The sequence below is a fragment of the Mesoplodon bidens genome, assembly GCF_964165515.1.
Source record: "Mesoplodon bidens genome assembly, chromosome: 13".
Lineage (NCBI taxonomy): Eukaryota > Metazoa > Chordata > Mammalia > Artiodactyla > Ziphiidae > Mesoplodon > Mesoplodon bidens.
Window position 1 is genome coordinate 89155507 of NC_138169.1, and position 15900 is coordinate 89171406.

At 57.0% G+C, this 15900-nt stretch overlaps 1 protein-coding gene across 6 annotated transcripts in view; it reads left to right on the forward strand.

Annotated features, from left to right (window-relative positions):
* Window positions 1-1094: 1094 nt before the first annotated feature.
* Window positions 1095-15900, forward strand: part of CTDP1 (CTD phosphatase subunit 1) — a 46820-nt gene continuing 32014 nt past the window's right edge. For 2 of the 6 annotated variants that reach the window (XM_081252756.1, XM_081252758.1), the window contains exons 1-6: window positions 1097-2075; window positions 7344-7427; window positions 8080-8173; window positions 9544-9672; window positions 11323-11473; window positions 14087-14177. In XM_081252756.1, the coding sequence (XP_081108882.1) occupies window positions 1771-2075; window positions 7344-7427; window positions 8080-8173; window positions 9544-9672; window positions 11323-11473; window positions 14087-14177 (854 nt within the window). In that variant the 5' untranslated portion in view covers window positions 1097-1770. Of the gene's footprint in view, window positions 2076-7343; window positions 7428-8079; window positions 8174-9543; window positions 9673-11322; window positions 11474-14086; window positions 14178-15900 lie in introns of all 6 variants that reach the window. The other 4 variants (XM_081252757.1, XM_081252759.1, XM_081252760.1 and 1 more) reach the window with 3 other exon arrangements.

The window sequence follows — 15900 nt, forward strand, 5'->3', positions numbered from 1 at the left end:
GAGGCCTAGCTTTCGGCCTATCTCAGCTTTCGACAGGCCCTCCTCACTAAGCTTAATCATTTCTAACTTTTGATTTAAAGTGAGAGACGTGCGACTCTTCCTTTCACTTGAACATGTAGAGGCCATCGTACGGTTAATAATTTGCCTATTTTCAATATTGTTGCGTCTTAGGGGATAGGGAGGCCCGAGGAGAGATACTGAGACACGGAACGCACGTCAGTGGAGCAGTCAGAATGCACACATTTATCAGTTAAGTTCCCTGCCTTACTTGGGCGCGGCTGTCAGCGCCCCCAAACTACAACAGCAACACCAAAGGCCATCAATCACAGATCAGCGTAACCAGTAACGACGGAAAAGTTTGCTTGAATTACCACAATGTGACACTCAGACAGAAAGTGAGCAAAGGCTGCTGCAAAAATTGGTGCTGACAGACTTGCTCCATGCAGGGTTAAAACAAACCTTCAATTTGTAAAAAAAAAAAAACGCAGTGTCTGTGAAGCGGAAGAAAGCAAAGTGCTGCAAAATTATGCACGTACTACTGTTGAGCTGTCTGCCTTCCTTAAATTACGTCAGCTTTTGCTTCATGCACCTGGGGGCTCTGCCGTTGGGACAGGTGCTTATGTTCAAATCCCACCAGAGAAAGTGCAGCTCTTCAGAAATCCTATCAAGAAAGACCTTGAAGGCCCCCGCCGACGACCACTCCCACTCCTCCCTGATGGCTCGGCTTGTCTCCACAGTGGCTCCCGGTCCCTGCGCACAGTGCACCTGGCCTCCCCAGGCGGGCACGGCGGCGAGGCGACTCCGACAGTGCGGGAAGGGCCAGACCCCGAGAAGACCCCAAAACACGCACCCCAGGGCGACGCGGGGATCCCGGCGCCCACCAAACTCCAACCCCAGACCGCGCACAGCATACTGGGACCACAGTCCCCGACTCCCGCGAGGCACGTCGGGATTCCAAACGCCTGACTGGGGTTCATGGGACAGCGGCGCGCTGCACGCTGGGCCTCGTAGTTCTACGACGGACGACCGGCCTCAGCACGTGATGGGAGGAGTTGTGGGACGTCAGCCCCTGTTGCATGCCGGGACCAAAAGCGCCTGATGGGGTTTCTGGGACTCCGGCCTCGCAGTCCTAAGACACCAGCCAGCCCTCAGCGCATAAAGGGTTGTGAGAACAGCAGAGCGTTGCATGCCGGGACTTGTAGTTCTCATGACGCCGGCCCTCAGCCGGTGACGGGGACTGCGAGACAGAGACCCTCGTTGCCCGCCGGGATTCACGGCGCCTTACGGGGATTCGTGGTACAGAAGGGCGCGTTGCACGCCGGGACTTAGAGTCCCACGATGTCCAGCCACAGCGCCTGACGGGGCTTCTGGGCCGGCAGCCCCGCCTTGCATGCCGACCCGCAGCCCCAGATGCCGGCGCTTATGTGGTGGATGGGGCGAAGGAACACTGTTCCCACTGGGCCCAGTCGCAGAAGCGTGGTCCTAGGACGCGCCCAGTTCCCATGGCCGGCGGAGGATATCTCGGGCCCCGCGTGGGCGTGTTTACACCCAGGCCCTCGGCGCCTGCGCGCACGCACGCGGTGGCACGTGATGTCGCACGCTGTCCCGGAAGTCGGCGCGGAACGGGCGACTGTTGGAAGCCGGTGCCCAAAGGAGAATCGTAGCGCCGCTGCCGCTTCCGTCTGGGCCGGGGTCGCCCGGTAGCCCGCGATGGGCGCCGGGCCCTGAGCGCGCACCGCCGCTTTTCCACAGCGCCTCCGCTCGGCTGCGATGGAGGCACCGCCCAGCGGCCGCGTTCCCGCCGAGGGCGCCCAGCCGCCGGCCGTGGCCGAGGTGCGCTGCCCCGGCCCCGGACCGCTGCGCCTGCTCGAGTGGAGGGTGGCGGCTGGCGCGGCCGTACGCATCGGCTCTGTGCTGGCCGTGTGCGAGGCCGCCGCCTCCGCGCAGCCCACCGGGCCCGCCCCTACCCGCGCCGGCTCCGGGGGCTGCGTGCGCACGGAGCGCAGGCTGAGGTCGGAGCGCGCGGGCGTGGTGCGGGAGCTGTGCGCGCAGCCCGGCCAGGTGGTGGCCCCCGGGTGAGTGGGAAGGAGGGAGGGGGCTGAGTTCTAGAGGGAGTTCTGGGCTTGGGCCGGGAAGGGGTCCTGGCCCGGCACTGGGTGGGAGGGAGTCTCCGGGGCGGCAGCTGAAGGCTGCGCTGTGAGAGAATTTGTAAGTTAGAGCCCACAGCTGCGTGGCTGCCTGTACTTCTAAGGCTGGACGGCGGTCACTACTAGTGACGTTACTAATCAGAGGCAGCAAGCCTTTTTTAAAAAAAACTCTCCGTCACCGGAACTGCACTCTTTGTAAAACAGTTGTGCTCTCTTTTCTCTCTTTCTGTAGTAGGTGCTTCCCCCGAAGACTTCACGTTTGTAAATTAGGAAAAGTAGGGGGTCATAGTGCGTAAAGGACGACTCAGGCGTACTCCATGCTTGTCGTAGTGTCCGCTGTTGGGAGGCGTGCACTTCTTTAGGTTCTAGTAAACCTTGCGAAACGGGGTTGTAAAACCTGGTGCGGTTCTGCATCTCACCTCAGGAAGGGGGTGCGGCCTGGGCACAGGTAGGTCAGGATGAGAAGTAGTAGTGCACCCTCCTGCCACGGGCTCTTGCTGTCGTACTTCTGTTTTAATCTAGTCAAGGGTTTTTTTTTTTTTTTTTCTTTTTTAAAGTGTATGAACCTGTCAGTTTATATCTTCTCCCTGAGTTGACCAGTGTTGTGCCCAGACGCGTGTGCACATGACTGGTGGGGTTGTTTTCTTCGTCAGGAACAGAAACCTGGGGCACGTGAGCACCCCTGCCTCCTGCTTAGTGGCTGGTGTGCAGTTTTCCTCTGGGGGGACCTCAGTACCCTGGGTGCTCCGTTCCCTTTCTGCCCACCCTGGCCCTCCCCGGGGGTTGGGGGGGCCTCAGTCCCTGCTCCTCTCCCTGTAGCTCTCATTGCCCCTCTGGCTTCTGAGCATCTTCTACCTAGTCCACCAGCAGTGGGTGACCAGGATAGAGCTGGCCTCCCCCGCAGTCCTGGGGGTCTCATCCCGCATCCTTTCCTCTCCTCTCGTCTTTGGTGGGGAGCCAGGTCCTCAGCCTTCTGCTCAGGCGCCTGCCCCTGCCCACTGAGTGCATCCGCCACCAGAGCTGTCTGCCTGGCCTCCTTTAGGAGAGAGGGGCTCGCTGTGCTGTGTGTGTGGCACACTGTCAACGTTACTTTGAAGTCAGGTCTTAACCTGACCATTGCTTGGTCCATAATGAGCCTGTAAACCTGCCAGCTAAACGATGGAGGTGCACCCTGATGCTGTTTCACTGTGTAGAAAACCCGTGAGGGAAAGACCTTTTCTCCACGGGTTCTGTTCCGCTGCATGGAAAAGGCCACCAAGGCCCAGACGGGCCAGTTACTGGTCACAGCAGTTAGTGAGACTCACGTGCATGCATGGATCAGGACAGCCAGTCCTGCAGATCAGAGTAACCCAGTGAGGTCATGTAACCAATCAGATAGAGTGACAGGCTCCCCGCTGTGAGTAATTTTCTTTTTGGTGTGTTTTTGGTGTTTCAGGTCTTGGGGTATCTTACTGCAGTGGTTCATCGTGGGGCTTTTTGAGGACCTGAAGAGTGGTAGCGTTTCTCCTGGAAGGCAGGTGTGTGGGGGAGGAAAGCGCCAGCGCAGCGCCGGGCTCACCTGGCTGGAGTTGCCCCTGTCTCCATCTGCACTGTCCTCTGCAGGACTCCTCCTGACCACGTCAGAGGTTGTTCTCAGGCAGTGAACAGTTGCAGGAGCGTAGAAGCCCTGCCTCTGGGTGTAGTGGAAATAATCCGTACATACTGTTGTGATCTGTAACGGGATTGCACGTTTTTGTAGCGCTTCATACTGTCGGGGAGAATGGGGACTATTGTGACTGAGACAGAGGAAGGGGCTGCGGTCCCAGGAGGGTTTGATGCACCGGCACCGCCCCTGCGGAGGCTTCGCCAGGGCTGCCTCTGCGCTGCTCTCTCCTTAGGCTGCGTTTCATCCAGAGCGTCCCCCTGGGGGGATGTAGATAGAATGAGAGTCTGTTTCTGTCTTCCTAATATATATGTGGATTGAAATTACTTGGATTTGAAAATTTTCTGACAAGGCACTGTCTGCCAGAGAGTAAGTCTGTTCATTGTGTACCTGATGATGCCTTTCCCCCTCACCTGTCTGCTTTTTTTCAATTCACTCGGGTACATTGATGTCTCCAAAGGAAAGGAAAATATATACATAAAGTAATCAGGAAACAAGTTTGGTGATGGATAAGGACCGACACAGGAGGAGGCTCTGTAGGTGTGCCTTTGCATCTTCCATGGATATCCAGCCAGCTTTATCTGTGCCTGTCTGAACCTGATGTTTTTATCAGGGTTGTACAGTGCTGATGTTATTAATTTCATCATTTCTGCTTTATTTCTTCATTCGTTTTCCTCTGTAAGAACAACTAATTTATCAGTGTGGATTCAGGGGTTCTTATTTTATTCAGTGGATTATGGTCCATTCCGATTACTTGCCTTAATGCTCAAACTGTCCTAGATTTGGAAGCGGGCGCCCTTCCAGGTCCCGTTAACGTAGAGCCTGGTCCTGTTTTCTGACACAGATGGCTTCTGCTTTCCCATCCCCAGCCCTGGAGTCAGCCATTTCTCCAAGAAATCCTGCTTGCTTTTAATGGAGAATGGCATTTAGAAACCACAATCTGGGTGCACAAAATAGTCTCTTTTCCTCCAATATCCTTCAGTACTCAGAGGCTTAGCACTTAGAAGAAACCCTGTAGCCCTCCTAACCTGTAAGACCCGCCCAGACCCAACACCTGACAGCGACTGCTCCAGGGAGCAGCGTGCTGGGGCCCAGCTCCCCGACACGGCTCTTTCTGATACACCCTGTGCTCTCTGACCTTCCTATTGGAGCAGACACAAAAGCTGATGAGTACAAAAAAATCAGGAGAGTTTGATACTTATGTATTTGGGGGAAAATAACTTGTTTAGGAATTGCATTTGATGGTTATCCTATGGATATTCTTCAGGGACGAACCAGGAAAGTTGACCTTTATGGGCGACTGGCCTAGCATTCTGCGGCTTGTCTCCTTGACTGAAGCGCTGTTTTTAGAGTTCACAGTGCATCAGCCCCTTGGCTGTGTGGAGGATTAGGGTAGAACACGGCGCACTCGGCGCCTTTCACCTGGCCCGGAGCAGCGTCTGCAAAGCTGGAGGAGGAAACAACTTGTGCCGAAAAGGACGTTGCTGCTGTGCTCCTGTCGAATTCCCTTTCCCCCTCTCTTGGCATTTTATCTCTTTGGGTGGGAATTTTTTCAGCCCATACAAAGATGCAGAAGTCAGCTGGGATAGACAGCTCTGACCCTGGAGAGCGGTTTTGAGTGATCTGGTAATTGACAGAAAATACAGTCGGCCCTCCATGCCACAGGTTCCGCATCTGTGTATGCAGCCAAGCTTGGATCGAAACTTTTGGGGGGTGGGGGGGGGAAATTCAGAAAGTTCCAGAAGGCAAAACTTAAATTTGCCACATACCGGCAATTATTTACATAGCGTTGACATTGTGTTGGGTATCGTAGGTAACTGAGAGGTGATTTAATGTACGCAGGAGGATGCATGTAGGTTATATGCAAATACTAGGCCATTTTATATAACGGACTTGAACATCCTCGGATTCTGCTACCTGCGGGGTCCTGGAACCAATCCCCTGCGGTTACGGACTGGTGACTGTCAAGTCTGCTTCCCCGCCTTTTAACTTGGGCTGAGTGTTTCTGAGCTGCTGTACCCCGTCAGTTTCACTCCACCAGCTGTGCCTACCAGGAGGAGCGCTGTGTGGAGGCTGGGCCCCCAGCTCATCGCTCGTGGCCCGGGAGCCCCTGGGTCACTGGTGTTCGTGTAGCCTGCACTTTCTCACAAGGCAGCAGGTCAGCGGAACCTGTAACTAAGGTGTTAGCAACATCAGCATCTTTAAACCTCCTGGGTTGGTGGATGAGCCAGTTACTGTTTCTCAAACACCTGCCGCCTGCATCCCCGGAGGTGAGCGGCAGACTTTTCACCAGGTGCCAAAGGGCCCACACGCACCCCTGACCCGTGAGCAGATGTCTGAGATGCACCTTTGACCTTGAGCAGAGCGCCTCCGGTCCACTTGCTGGCTCCACCACACCGTCGCAGATGCTTCCTGGGCCCCGTTCTTCCCCTCAGGCGCAGGAGAGCAGGGCTGGCTGGGAAGGGTCCCGGCGGGGAGGGGTCTGGGAAGGTGGGCGCCCCGTGTCAGCAGTGAACGCCCCCCAGAACTGACCGGGTGGGGAGGACCAGGTGCGGCCCGGCAGTGATCTCACCCTGGAGCCCAGGGCATGGCCTGCGTGCGGCCCAGGTGCCGTGAGAGCTGGGAAAGCAGAGACCCCGACCAGGCCACGGGCGGAAGAGCCCTGGAGGCGCTGCTGGGCGAAGGGGCCGTGGGTGCCTTGTGGAGGGATTTGGGTGGACGTGGGGGGCTGAGGGGCCACACGTGGAGAAGGCCAGCAGGGCAGGTCTCCCCTGGGTGCCGGATCACCAGTGGCCGAGGCGGGCAGGACCTGGAGCAGGCGCCACCAGAAGGGCAAGGTCGAGGGAGGAGCCGCGTGTGCTCAGGGCAGCCGCTCGTCCGCCGCTCCGGTTTGTCTAGGATCGGGGCGAGGGGGGCAGTTTCGGGGAGATGTTGAGACGGCGTTGAGGGTGGGAGAGGGGCCGGGCCGACGGGGCCAGGGCGGGGCCTGGTGTGCCCTCCCCGCCCAGCACGGGGGTCGGTGGGGCGTCCTGGCCCAGGGCACCAAGTGGCTGGTCGTGATGAGCAACGGGCCGGAAGGGCGGGGAGGGAGGAGGCCCTGCTCGGAGGAGGGGTGTCGCCTCCCTGGTTCCTCCCCCACATTTGGCAGCTCTGTCTGCCCGTGAAAATCATTTGCAGTCCAGAGCCTTTAGGACAGAAACAGGTGAGGAGGGAGGGGTGCAGAGCCGTCCGCCCTCACGTGTGGGGCACCGACCAGAAGGCCGCTGGGCCTCACAGTCTTTGCTTTGTGGGTAAACGCCCAGCAGGGCCTCCCTCGCGACACTGGCACGGGGCCCAGGTGTTTCATCGTAGATGAAAAAGCCCTTCATTTTATAGCCAGAGAAGTGGCACCCCTGGAGGGTGATGTGAAGCTAAAGTGACGCAAGCGTCACCGGGAGAACTGGTACCAGAATCCAGGTGCCTTTGTGCCCACTCAGATGCTCTCTAGAGGAGTTGGATAAAGCAGGAGATTTTCGTTCTTGCTAACTTGTGACCATTTTCACCCCCGATTCTAGGGCGGTTCTGGTGCAACTAGAAGGATGTAGCCACCCCGTCGTCATGAAGGGCCTGTGTGCTGAGTGTGGCCAAGACCTGACCCAGTAAGTTCTGGCAGCTCAAGAGTGGGACACCGTGACCCCTGCAGCGCGAGGGTCGTGGGTGTGAGCGTGGAGGGACCAGACGCCCGAGCGACTCGGGCTGGAGGATCTGTCTCCACTGCCCCTCATCTGCCCGCGTGTAGCGTGAGTCAGGCCGCCTCCTCTCTGGCTTGATTTCTTTGAGCTCTGGAAGCACTAAAGCATGTCTGCCGCCCACCCCAGGTGTGGTAGGAAACAGCTGGCGGGTTGGGATTTGCCTTCTTATCCCCGCCGAGTGAACCGTGCTCCCCACTGGGACCGGCCGTCCCTGGACGCAGCCGGCACTTAACAGCCCCCAGGCCCCCATCTCGCAGCCTGCGCTAGTTTGCCACCACTGTTGAGCGGTTTCCCCCGTTTGTACATGTAGAGCAGTGTGGACTGTCCTGTACTTTCGCGCTCTGGGCCTCTGTGTTTCAGTGGGGCCATCTTTATTTTCAAAGGGAACTCTGTGAGCGTGACTCGTACTTAATTTTTTCCTGGGTTTTCCTGTCTGTTTTCAGACGGGGAAATTTCAGCACTCAGCCCACCGGCCTCATCAGCTAAAGTCTGAACTAAAATTTCTGTGTAAGTTAATGAGCTGCAGGTGTCGTTTCAGCAGCCCCTTCTCGCTTCGCAGGCTGCAGAGTAAGAATGGGAGGCCGCAGGTGCCGCTGTCCACGGCCACCGTGTCGATGGTACACAGCGTCCCCGAACTAATGGTGAGCTCCGAGGTAAGTGCACCGCTGGCAGGGGCAGCGTTTGGGAAGACGGTTCCTGAGAGCTGTGAGCGCATCTGTGGGCCGCTCTTAGCGTCAGGGGCGACAGAAGACACCAGCTCTTGTCGTCATCGTCACTGTGTTCCCAGCGTGGCCGTGGTGGACGGGTGGTTTATGTGGCGCATGCGGCCTGCCCGCGGGTGAGGGCTGCGCCCCTTCCTCCTCCTTCCCCAACGATCCCACCTGCAGGCAGCACTGCTCCGCGGGGCCGCGTTGAGTCGGGAGCTCTCCAGGGTGCTGCAGCCGGACCCTGGGCTTGGAGAGCTGCGGGGTGGGAAGAGAGCCGAGGGGGAAGCGCAGAGCCCGGGCGGATCGTGAGCAGGGGTGAGGGGAGGGCATCTCGAGGGCTCCTGCCCGGGGAGCAGGGGGCCGAGCAGCAGGGGCGAGGTGTCAGGTCTGATCAGTGCTGGCTGCGTGGACGTGGGGTGGAGGGAGAGGGCCCGGTGCTGTGCTTTCATGTGCAAAGACATACAAGTGCTGGAGAGATGTCTGGAAAGAAAAAGGTTCCTTTTGTACATTGCCGTGTTGGTCAGAGGCCTCCTGACACCTGGGTGGGGTGAGTGAGCATTGCCAGGACAGGGCACTAGGCACGGTGCCCACCTCACGGGGTTCTGTAACAACTGGCTTCTTGTCTTATCGCAAGGCAGTCTCAGAGCTCTACGTTTTTGCAAGTAGTAGGTAAAAGCTCTCTTCAGAGTTATAATTTTATTAGGTGTGTGCTTTTAAATGATAGGTACCTACTTTGTTTTTCATGGGAAAGACAAAGTGCCAGGTACGTGATTCTGGTTTTTCTGAATTGCTGAAATTTAAACAAATACAAATACATAAGTGTATGTTTAAGACAAAACAAGGAAGTTTGAGGATAGAAAGAGAAGAAGGCGCCCCCGTCATCCCTGCTGTGAAGGACTAACCCTCGCCTGTCCTGCGTGAGCCGCTTCAGGAGCGGACAGTGGCACCCCCCCGCCCCACGCTCGGCCCACTGCTTGTCTCGGCTCTGCCGGTCGCCTGCCCTGAGCGGCTCCAGAGCCTTCAGCTGAGTCTGTATAGACACAGCCACTTTCTTCTCGGCCCCCGTTCACTGGTCTACCTGTTTAATGAAAAGCAATCACAAGGCAGAGTGGCTTGAAGAGGGTTGGACCACACAGGACTGGCTCCGGGCACTGGGGCCTAGTCCCCAGGCCGCTAGGCTTGTGAGCGAGGTGGGCAAGGCGTGCAGGGCAGTGAAGACCACCCTCAGCTTCCTTTTCTGTTTTCTGATAAGACTGAGTTTTGCTTTGGATCCACATGTACTTCCTTTGTCATCCCTCTTTTTCCTTTTTAACTAGCAAGCTGAAAAGCTAGGAAGGGAAGACCAGCAGCGACTGCATCGCAACAGAAAACTAGTGCTCATGGTGGACTTGGACCAGACCTTGATCCACACAACGGAGCAGCACTGCCAGCAGATGTCCAACAAAGTGAGCTCCTCCGGGGGGCGGGGTGGTGGGTGCAGCTCATTCAGCAAAGGCCCAGGCCCGTGCAGCGTTGTTACAAGCTTCGTCTGAAGGAGCTTGGGTTCATGGCTCAGTAAGTGAGCAGGCGCAGGTCGTTCTGCTCCGGACGCTCTCGGCCACGGTGCGGGGGACGGTGAGTAGCTGGTGAGCCCTGGTGTTGAGTCCCTCACCCACAGAACAGCGTGTGGTGTTCAGTTACGTAAGTCTTTGACGTCACGGGCTCTTCTGTAAGATGCTCTTTGTGTGACGTCCGCGATTGGCAGGCGTCTCGGGGGTTTCCTGCATCACGACCGCTGCACTCAGGCTGGGTGGGGCAGAACTTGAGGGCATGGCTGCGGCGAGCACCGCAGCCACTCGGCGCTCGATCTGCCTGCGAAGCCGGGCCTTTTCATTCCTTTCATAAGAGTTTGCATGGTTACGCCACTCCCGTTCTCAGCTTGTGTGGCAGGAGGGTGTCCTCGGGGCCGTGTGGACGGCGCTCAACTGCTGCTGGGGGCTTCCCTGTGCCTCTGCCCACACCTGCCCACTGGCCAGGCCCCTCTGGACCCCCAGGCGGCATCCGGGATGCATGGCAACCCCCCGCCTCGCCCCCAACTCCGGACCCACAGGACACCTGCTGGTGACAGCCAGAGAGGCATGTTGAATGCTTAACGTCGGAGATCCTAACTTGGGATTTTAAGGATGTTTCTGTTGCAGCTTCTGGACGTTTTAGCTGTTGAGTATGGTGGAAGGTGTTTTATACCATTTCACACTCCCAGATGCTTTACCAGAACAGCCCCATCATGAGGGGTGTGACGAATTTAGAGCCAGCAAAAAATTAACTAGGCCTCAGGTTGTTTCCTTTCTTTTTAGTTTATTACTACTGAGAAAATGATAAAGAGGATTGAAAGGATCAAAGGTTAACTTCCTAAGGAGAGTAGACATGCGTGCACGTTAATCACGTGTAAGCAGGTTGGGGTTACTAATTTCATCTGTCTCCTAAAGGTGTCTGCGAATACTGTTTCAGCTTCCGTGTTTCATTTGTAAGGTAGTGAAGTTGCATCTTAAACCGTCCATGAGTCAGACTGAGTGATGTGGGGCCCTTGGTTTGTGTTCACCACTAGCTCTGGGAGACGCTGTCAGTAGCCCCTGGAGGTGGGGTCTAAGTGGTCCGCAGCGGCTCTGCTGCTTGCGCTGTGTGCGGTGACTCTCTCAGGGGTGCTCACTTTGTCCGTGATCAGAGGAACAGTGTTGGCAGGACGGTCAGGGTGTGTAAGCGTCCACCGGTGTCCTGATAGCCTCTTAGTGAAGCCCTCGGACAGCCGAGGTACCATAGTCATCACAGGAAGTTATCCCAGGTGGGTAGTTACCTGGTCGTTCTGGGTAGCTCCATGCTTGTCCTGGGTGCTTACCGTAGGCGGTTACCGCAGCAGGGGAGGTGGAGCCCCCCTCCCCCATAGAGCGTGAGAAAGGAGAGCATTGCTGTGGAGTGGGCGGGGTTCACTGCACGTAGACTCCGCCGGTGTCCCATGCAGCTGTCACGTGTCACGTGTCAGCCGCAGGGCCAAGCCTTCGCGGTGGCTCCCACCCCCTGACCGGCCGCTCCTGCCCTGTGACTGGGCCTGTTCTCTGCAGGGCATATTCCACTTCCAGCTGGGCCGGGGCGAGCCGATGCTGCACACCCGTCTGCGTCCGCACTGCAAGGGGTTCCTGGAGAAGATCGCCAAGTTGTACGAGCTTCACGTCTTCACGTTCGGCAGCCGGCTGTACGCACACACGATCGCAGGTGAGCGGGCCGCGGGCTTTAGTCCCCGCACTGGACACTTAACGTTTGGCTACTCTCTTTTTCTCGACGTTTTTTGAAGATGAAGGGGAAAGATCAGGAAGGTCTCTCAAACTCAGATTCAGTCTCCCAGCGGGTAGGTGGGGGCCCAGTTACGTCGGTCCACAGGCTGCAGGCAGACGAGAACCTCCCTGCTCTGCCGGGCCCACGGGCCGTGACCAGACGCGCTCCAGTCCGGAGGGCAGGCTGCCGTCACTGCGGTCAGCTGCACGCCACGGGCCACTTTGGAAGTTGGTCAGGACCACACATACGTGGAAAAGTAGAAACTCTCTCTATGAGGGTTCTTTTAAAAAATGTTAATCCGTTAGGAAATAGCTCTGGAGCCGTGTTGCTTGTGTTTGTCTGCAGTTAGCACTTTCAGCGCAGACAGAAGAGTCTCTCTTACTTGGAAGGGAGCAGCGTGATGATGCATTAACCTGCTGTCCTAGCTCGGGCTTGCGGTTCTGTGCTGGCTGCTCTCGTGCGTGGACACAAGGGCCCCCTGGCCCCCAGCTCTGGCTGGGGACGGGGCGAAGGGCACCAGCTTCCCCTGCGTAGGCACACTTGGGCTCCGGCCCGCTGGGGCCCATCCGTGGACATTGGCACCTGCAGTGTGTCCCAGCTCCTTAGGATTAGTTACAGGGACGTTAAACTAAGTACTTTTAAATGCAAACGCCTTTGCAGATGGGTCTTGGTCTTGTCAGTGGGGAAACACATTTTAAATCCCCTTTAACACTTGGTGCCTTTGTAGGAAACGTTAGTCACCAACACAGAGGCAGCATATCAGTTAATCCATCCTGTAACTAACGTTCAGCGTGCTCACCTTCAGCATGTGGCTCTTCGGCGGCTCCCTGGGAGCATGGCGTGGACACTGACTCACCTCCTTTGCAGAGTTCTCGCACCGCTGAGCAGGCCACACCCCACGTGGGAATAGCAAGTGACGTCTTCAGGCGCGGCCTCGGGCTTCTCCTTGTGGCCGTCCCCTCTGGAACCTGGCCTCGCTAGGGGTCAGTTGGTGAGGCACCAGCGAAGGTCCGGGGGGGCATCCCTGCTCGGCCTGCTGCCCTGCCCCCCCCAGGGCCTGTGGCCATCGCCGCTTCCTGAGGTTCCTGAGAGCAGGGCTCGCCCCATCTCAGGCTGCGCCGTGTGCCGTAGAATCCCAAGTTGCAGCAAGTCCAGACAAGGCCGTCACGAGGAAACTGCAGGCAGTGTCCCAGCGACAGTGGGTGCAGAGACCCTCCAAGCAGCACCTCAACCGCGGACCCGAGGTGGTTCGGCCACCCCGGTGAGGGCATTGAGAGCGACCACGGTTCACCTGCAGAGAGGGCCCGGGAGGAGGCGCTGGTGCCCCAGGGCTGGTGCCCCACGTAGCTCTGGGAGCTGCGAGGCCTTCGGGGGCACGTGGATTTGAGCTTAGTGGCCACAGCGCTTTTAGCTGGAAGGGGTCGGCTGATCGGCCGTGTCAGTCTGATCATTCGCAGATGACAAGCAGAGGCCAGATGTGGGGAGGCCTGACAGTGGTTTTGACAGTGATGGTTTTCGTAACTTCCTCTTCCTGTCGACTTTACTGTTTTCAGAAAATGTGTACTTTCGGTGTAACGAGGATAGGAACGCTTCCATTGGGGCAGAAACGTTAAGCGCTTTGCACGCTTTGCATTTATTGTAGAGGCTCTGATGCTTAGTGCTTTAGATTTAGCCGCTGAGAGGCTTCAGCGTTCATACCAGTTCTTCACATAGTAAAACGGTAGTGTGTGTTTCTCCTGCGAGATGGGCGTTGTCTGTCGATGAAGCACTGACGACTCAGTGACCTCGGGGCCCTGAGCACCGGGCGGCTGCCGCCTCGCTGCACGGGGGCCCTCAGGAGGGGCACACGGCTCCGCTCAGAGGAGGACCTCGGGCTGCAGGCCTAGCGACCAGTGACGCATCCGTCTCCGTCAGTAGTAGGAAACAGTAAGGCGTGGGTGTCAGACCTGCAGTGTCAAGGGTCCTGTCACAGAGGGAGGCAGCTCTGGGCGGGCCGTGTGGGAGAGGACGCACGTGAGGTTATGAAGGTGCCTCCTCGTCCGTGTAAAGAAAGGCTCGAGGAAGCACGGGTTGTCCTGTCACGGTGTGAGTTTAAGAGCGCTGCCCGAACACCCTGCCCTCCCCTTTGCTTCGTGAACACGAAGGTCAGGGAGATGACAAAGCCAAACCAGCATTTGAACCCCTGTTTGGCGCCACTCCTCTGGCGATGGGCTCCTCCCTGATGCCGCCCCGAGTCCCCTGCAAGGTGGGCGGACGTGGTGAGTTCACGTGCTAATTACCCGCGGCTCTGAGCTTCCGGGGTAACGCTGATCTTTGTTCATCCCATCTGCTGTCCCAGCAAGATTCCAAGTGATGTGAGATTCAGTCAACATTTCCTGGACCAAAGCCCTTACCTGCGTTAAAATTAGAGGGAAGGAACTGTAAGAGGGTGACGGTCTCACCTGAAAGAGGAAAGTGCTTGATGCCGGTGCTCTGTGTCTGCACATCACCGCACGCAGGAAGGGACGTCAGTGCATCGCAGACACGTGACCTTGTCCTGTTTTCTTTTCAAAGGCTTCTTAGATCCTGAGAAGAAGCTTTTTTCACATCGAATATTATCGAGGGACGAATGTATTGACCCGTTTTCCAAAACGGGGAACCTTAGGTAAGTACCTGGCTGTGCGCATCGCTGAGGTCACCGTTCAGTTCCCGTTGTAAAGTCTGCATTTTGAGCATCAGGCCAATCGTTGTGTATTTATTCTCCCGGTTACCAGCGTCCACTTCCTGGCACGTAGCAAGCCCGCTGTCTTCTAACCAGACCCCTCCCTTCCCTGCTCTGCTTGAATGTCCAGGCAGTGGTGGCTTCTGGGGCACTCGGGCCAGAGCCCGGGGCGACATGGGTGTCGGGGGAGGAGCGAGACCAGGGCCTGGGGGGGGTGTGGAGAGACAGTTCGGGCGGCCAAGCCCCCAGAGCCTCCCCAGAGGGCGAGGGCGCTGTTTGGCCTAGTCGGGAGTTTTAGGGGGTGTTGGCACCTCGGGTTTCTGTTTCCTTAAGACCTCGCGTGCTGTGCGGCACACAGTCAGTCATCAGATCCTGAGTCGTGCTACCCTGCACTGGCACTCGGCCCGTTTCCCCGTCCTTCCGTCCCCGTGTGCCCCTCCCCATCCAGGTCTGTGTGCTCTTACACCAGGGCTCCCTCCCACCCCACCCCCCGAGGGCTGATTTATATTCTTGGGAATTTCCTGCTCACTCTGTACAAGGAATTTCCCCGTTTCTACCCAGAAAGGTAGCCTCCCCCCACTATGATCCTATATCAGATATAACTTTCTTCATGGCTGTTGATTCCTAAGACTTGGACAGTAACAGCTGTGGCCTCAGCGGCCTTTAGGCTGGCGTTGGCCACCCTTAGCTAACATTCCATGTTTCAGGTTTAGGGTATCCACACGGACTGAGACCTGTTCACGTCCATGGGATACAAGGAGAGACTCAGAGTACTTGTTTCAGAAACAGTTCTCACGTTGACTGGTTAGGCGACCGAATGAGCAGATACGAGGACGAAGGAAAGTGAGGGAGGGTGTGATGACCTGTCCTGTTCGGGGGACACCTGCCCGAGGCTGAGCGTGTCGGAGGACGGGCTCCACGGCAGCTCCGGGGCGGCGCTGGGCTCCGCTCCCCGGTCTCGAGTTGGTGTGGTGTTCACCTCCCTCATCTGGACTTAAATGTGCTAAAGGCATTAACTGTGTAAGTCAGTTTAGCCACCGCTTATGTTTTGCCTATGGAAAACAGACTCACCAAAGACAATTCTGGACACGTGAACGTTTTTTTCTGACTACCTGTAGCCTTTAGTATCAGCTAGAAAACCTGAACAATGACATGCATTTCTCCTGGGTTTGTTTCCCGATCCTAGAAAACAGGCAGGAAGCACTCATCCTTCTGAATTTTGCATCCTTGCACCTGTCTGTCTGAATCTAAGTGTTGTGGGCAGAAATCAAGTGAAAAGACCACAGAGCAGGCCTGTGTCCATAAGGTGGCTTTTTGGACCCTGTTAACATTCTTCCTCCACCCGTACATCCTCATAGCTTTGGGGGATACAACAGTCACTTTTTGGACTTGGCATCGTGTAGGTGCCCCAGCCGAGATTTGAGTGAGGCCTTGCCCTCCTGCCTGTAACTGATAGCTCTCACCTGGCACAGGCCGATTACATTTGTTCGTACATAACGCCGTGTTGGGATGTGGCCAGGCCCACTGGTCCGTGCCGGCTTCCCCGGGTGAGGGCTTTCCGTGGCCCCAAACAGTGAACCCTTCACTCTCCAGCCCTTTGAAGAATCTGTCATGACCCCTGCCTTGAGGGGTGTCAGGCACTGGAGAAAAGTGTGACTATCTTAGT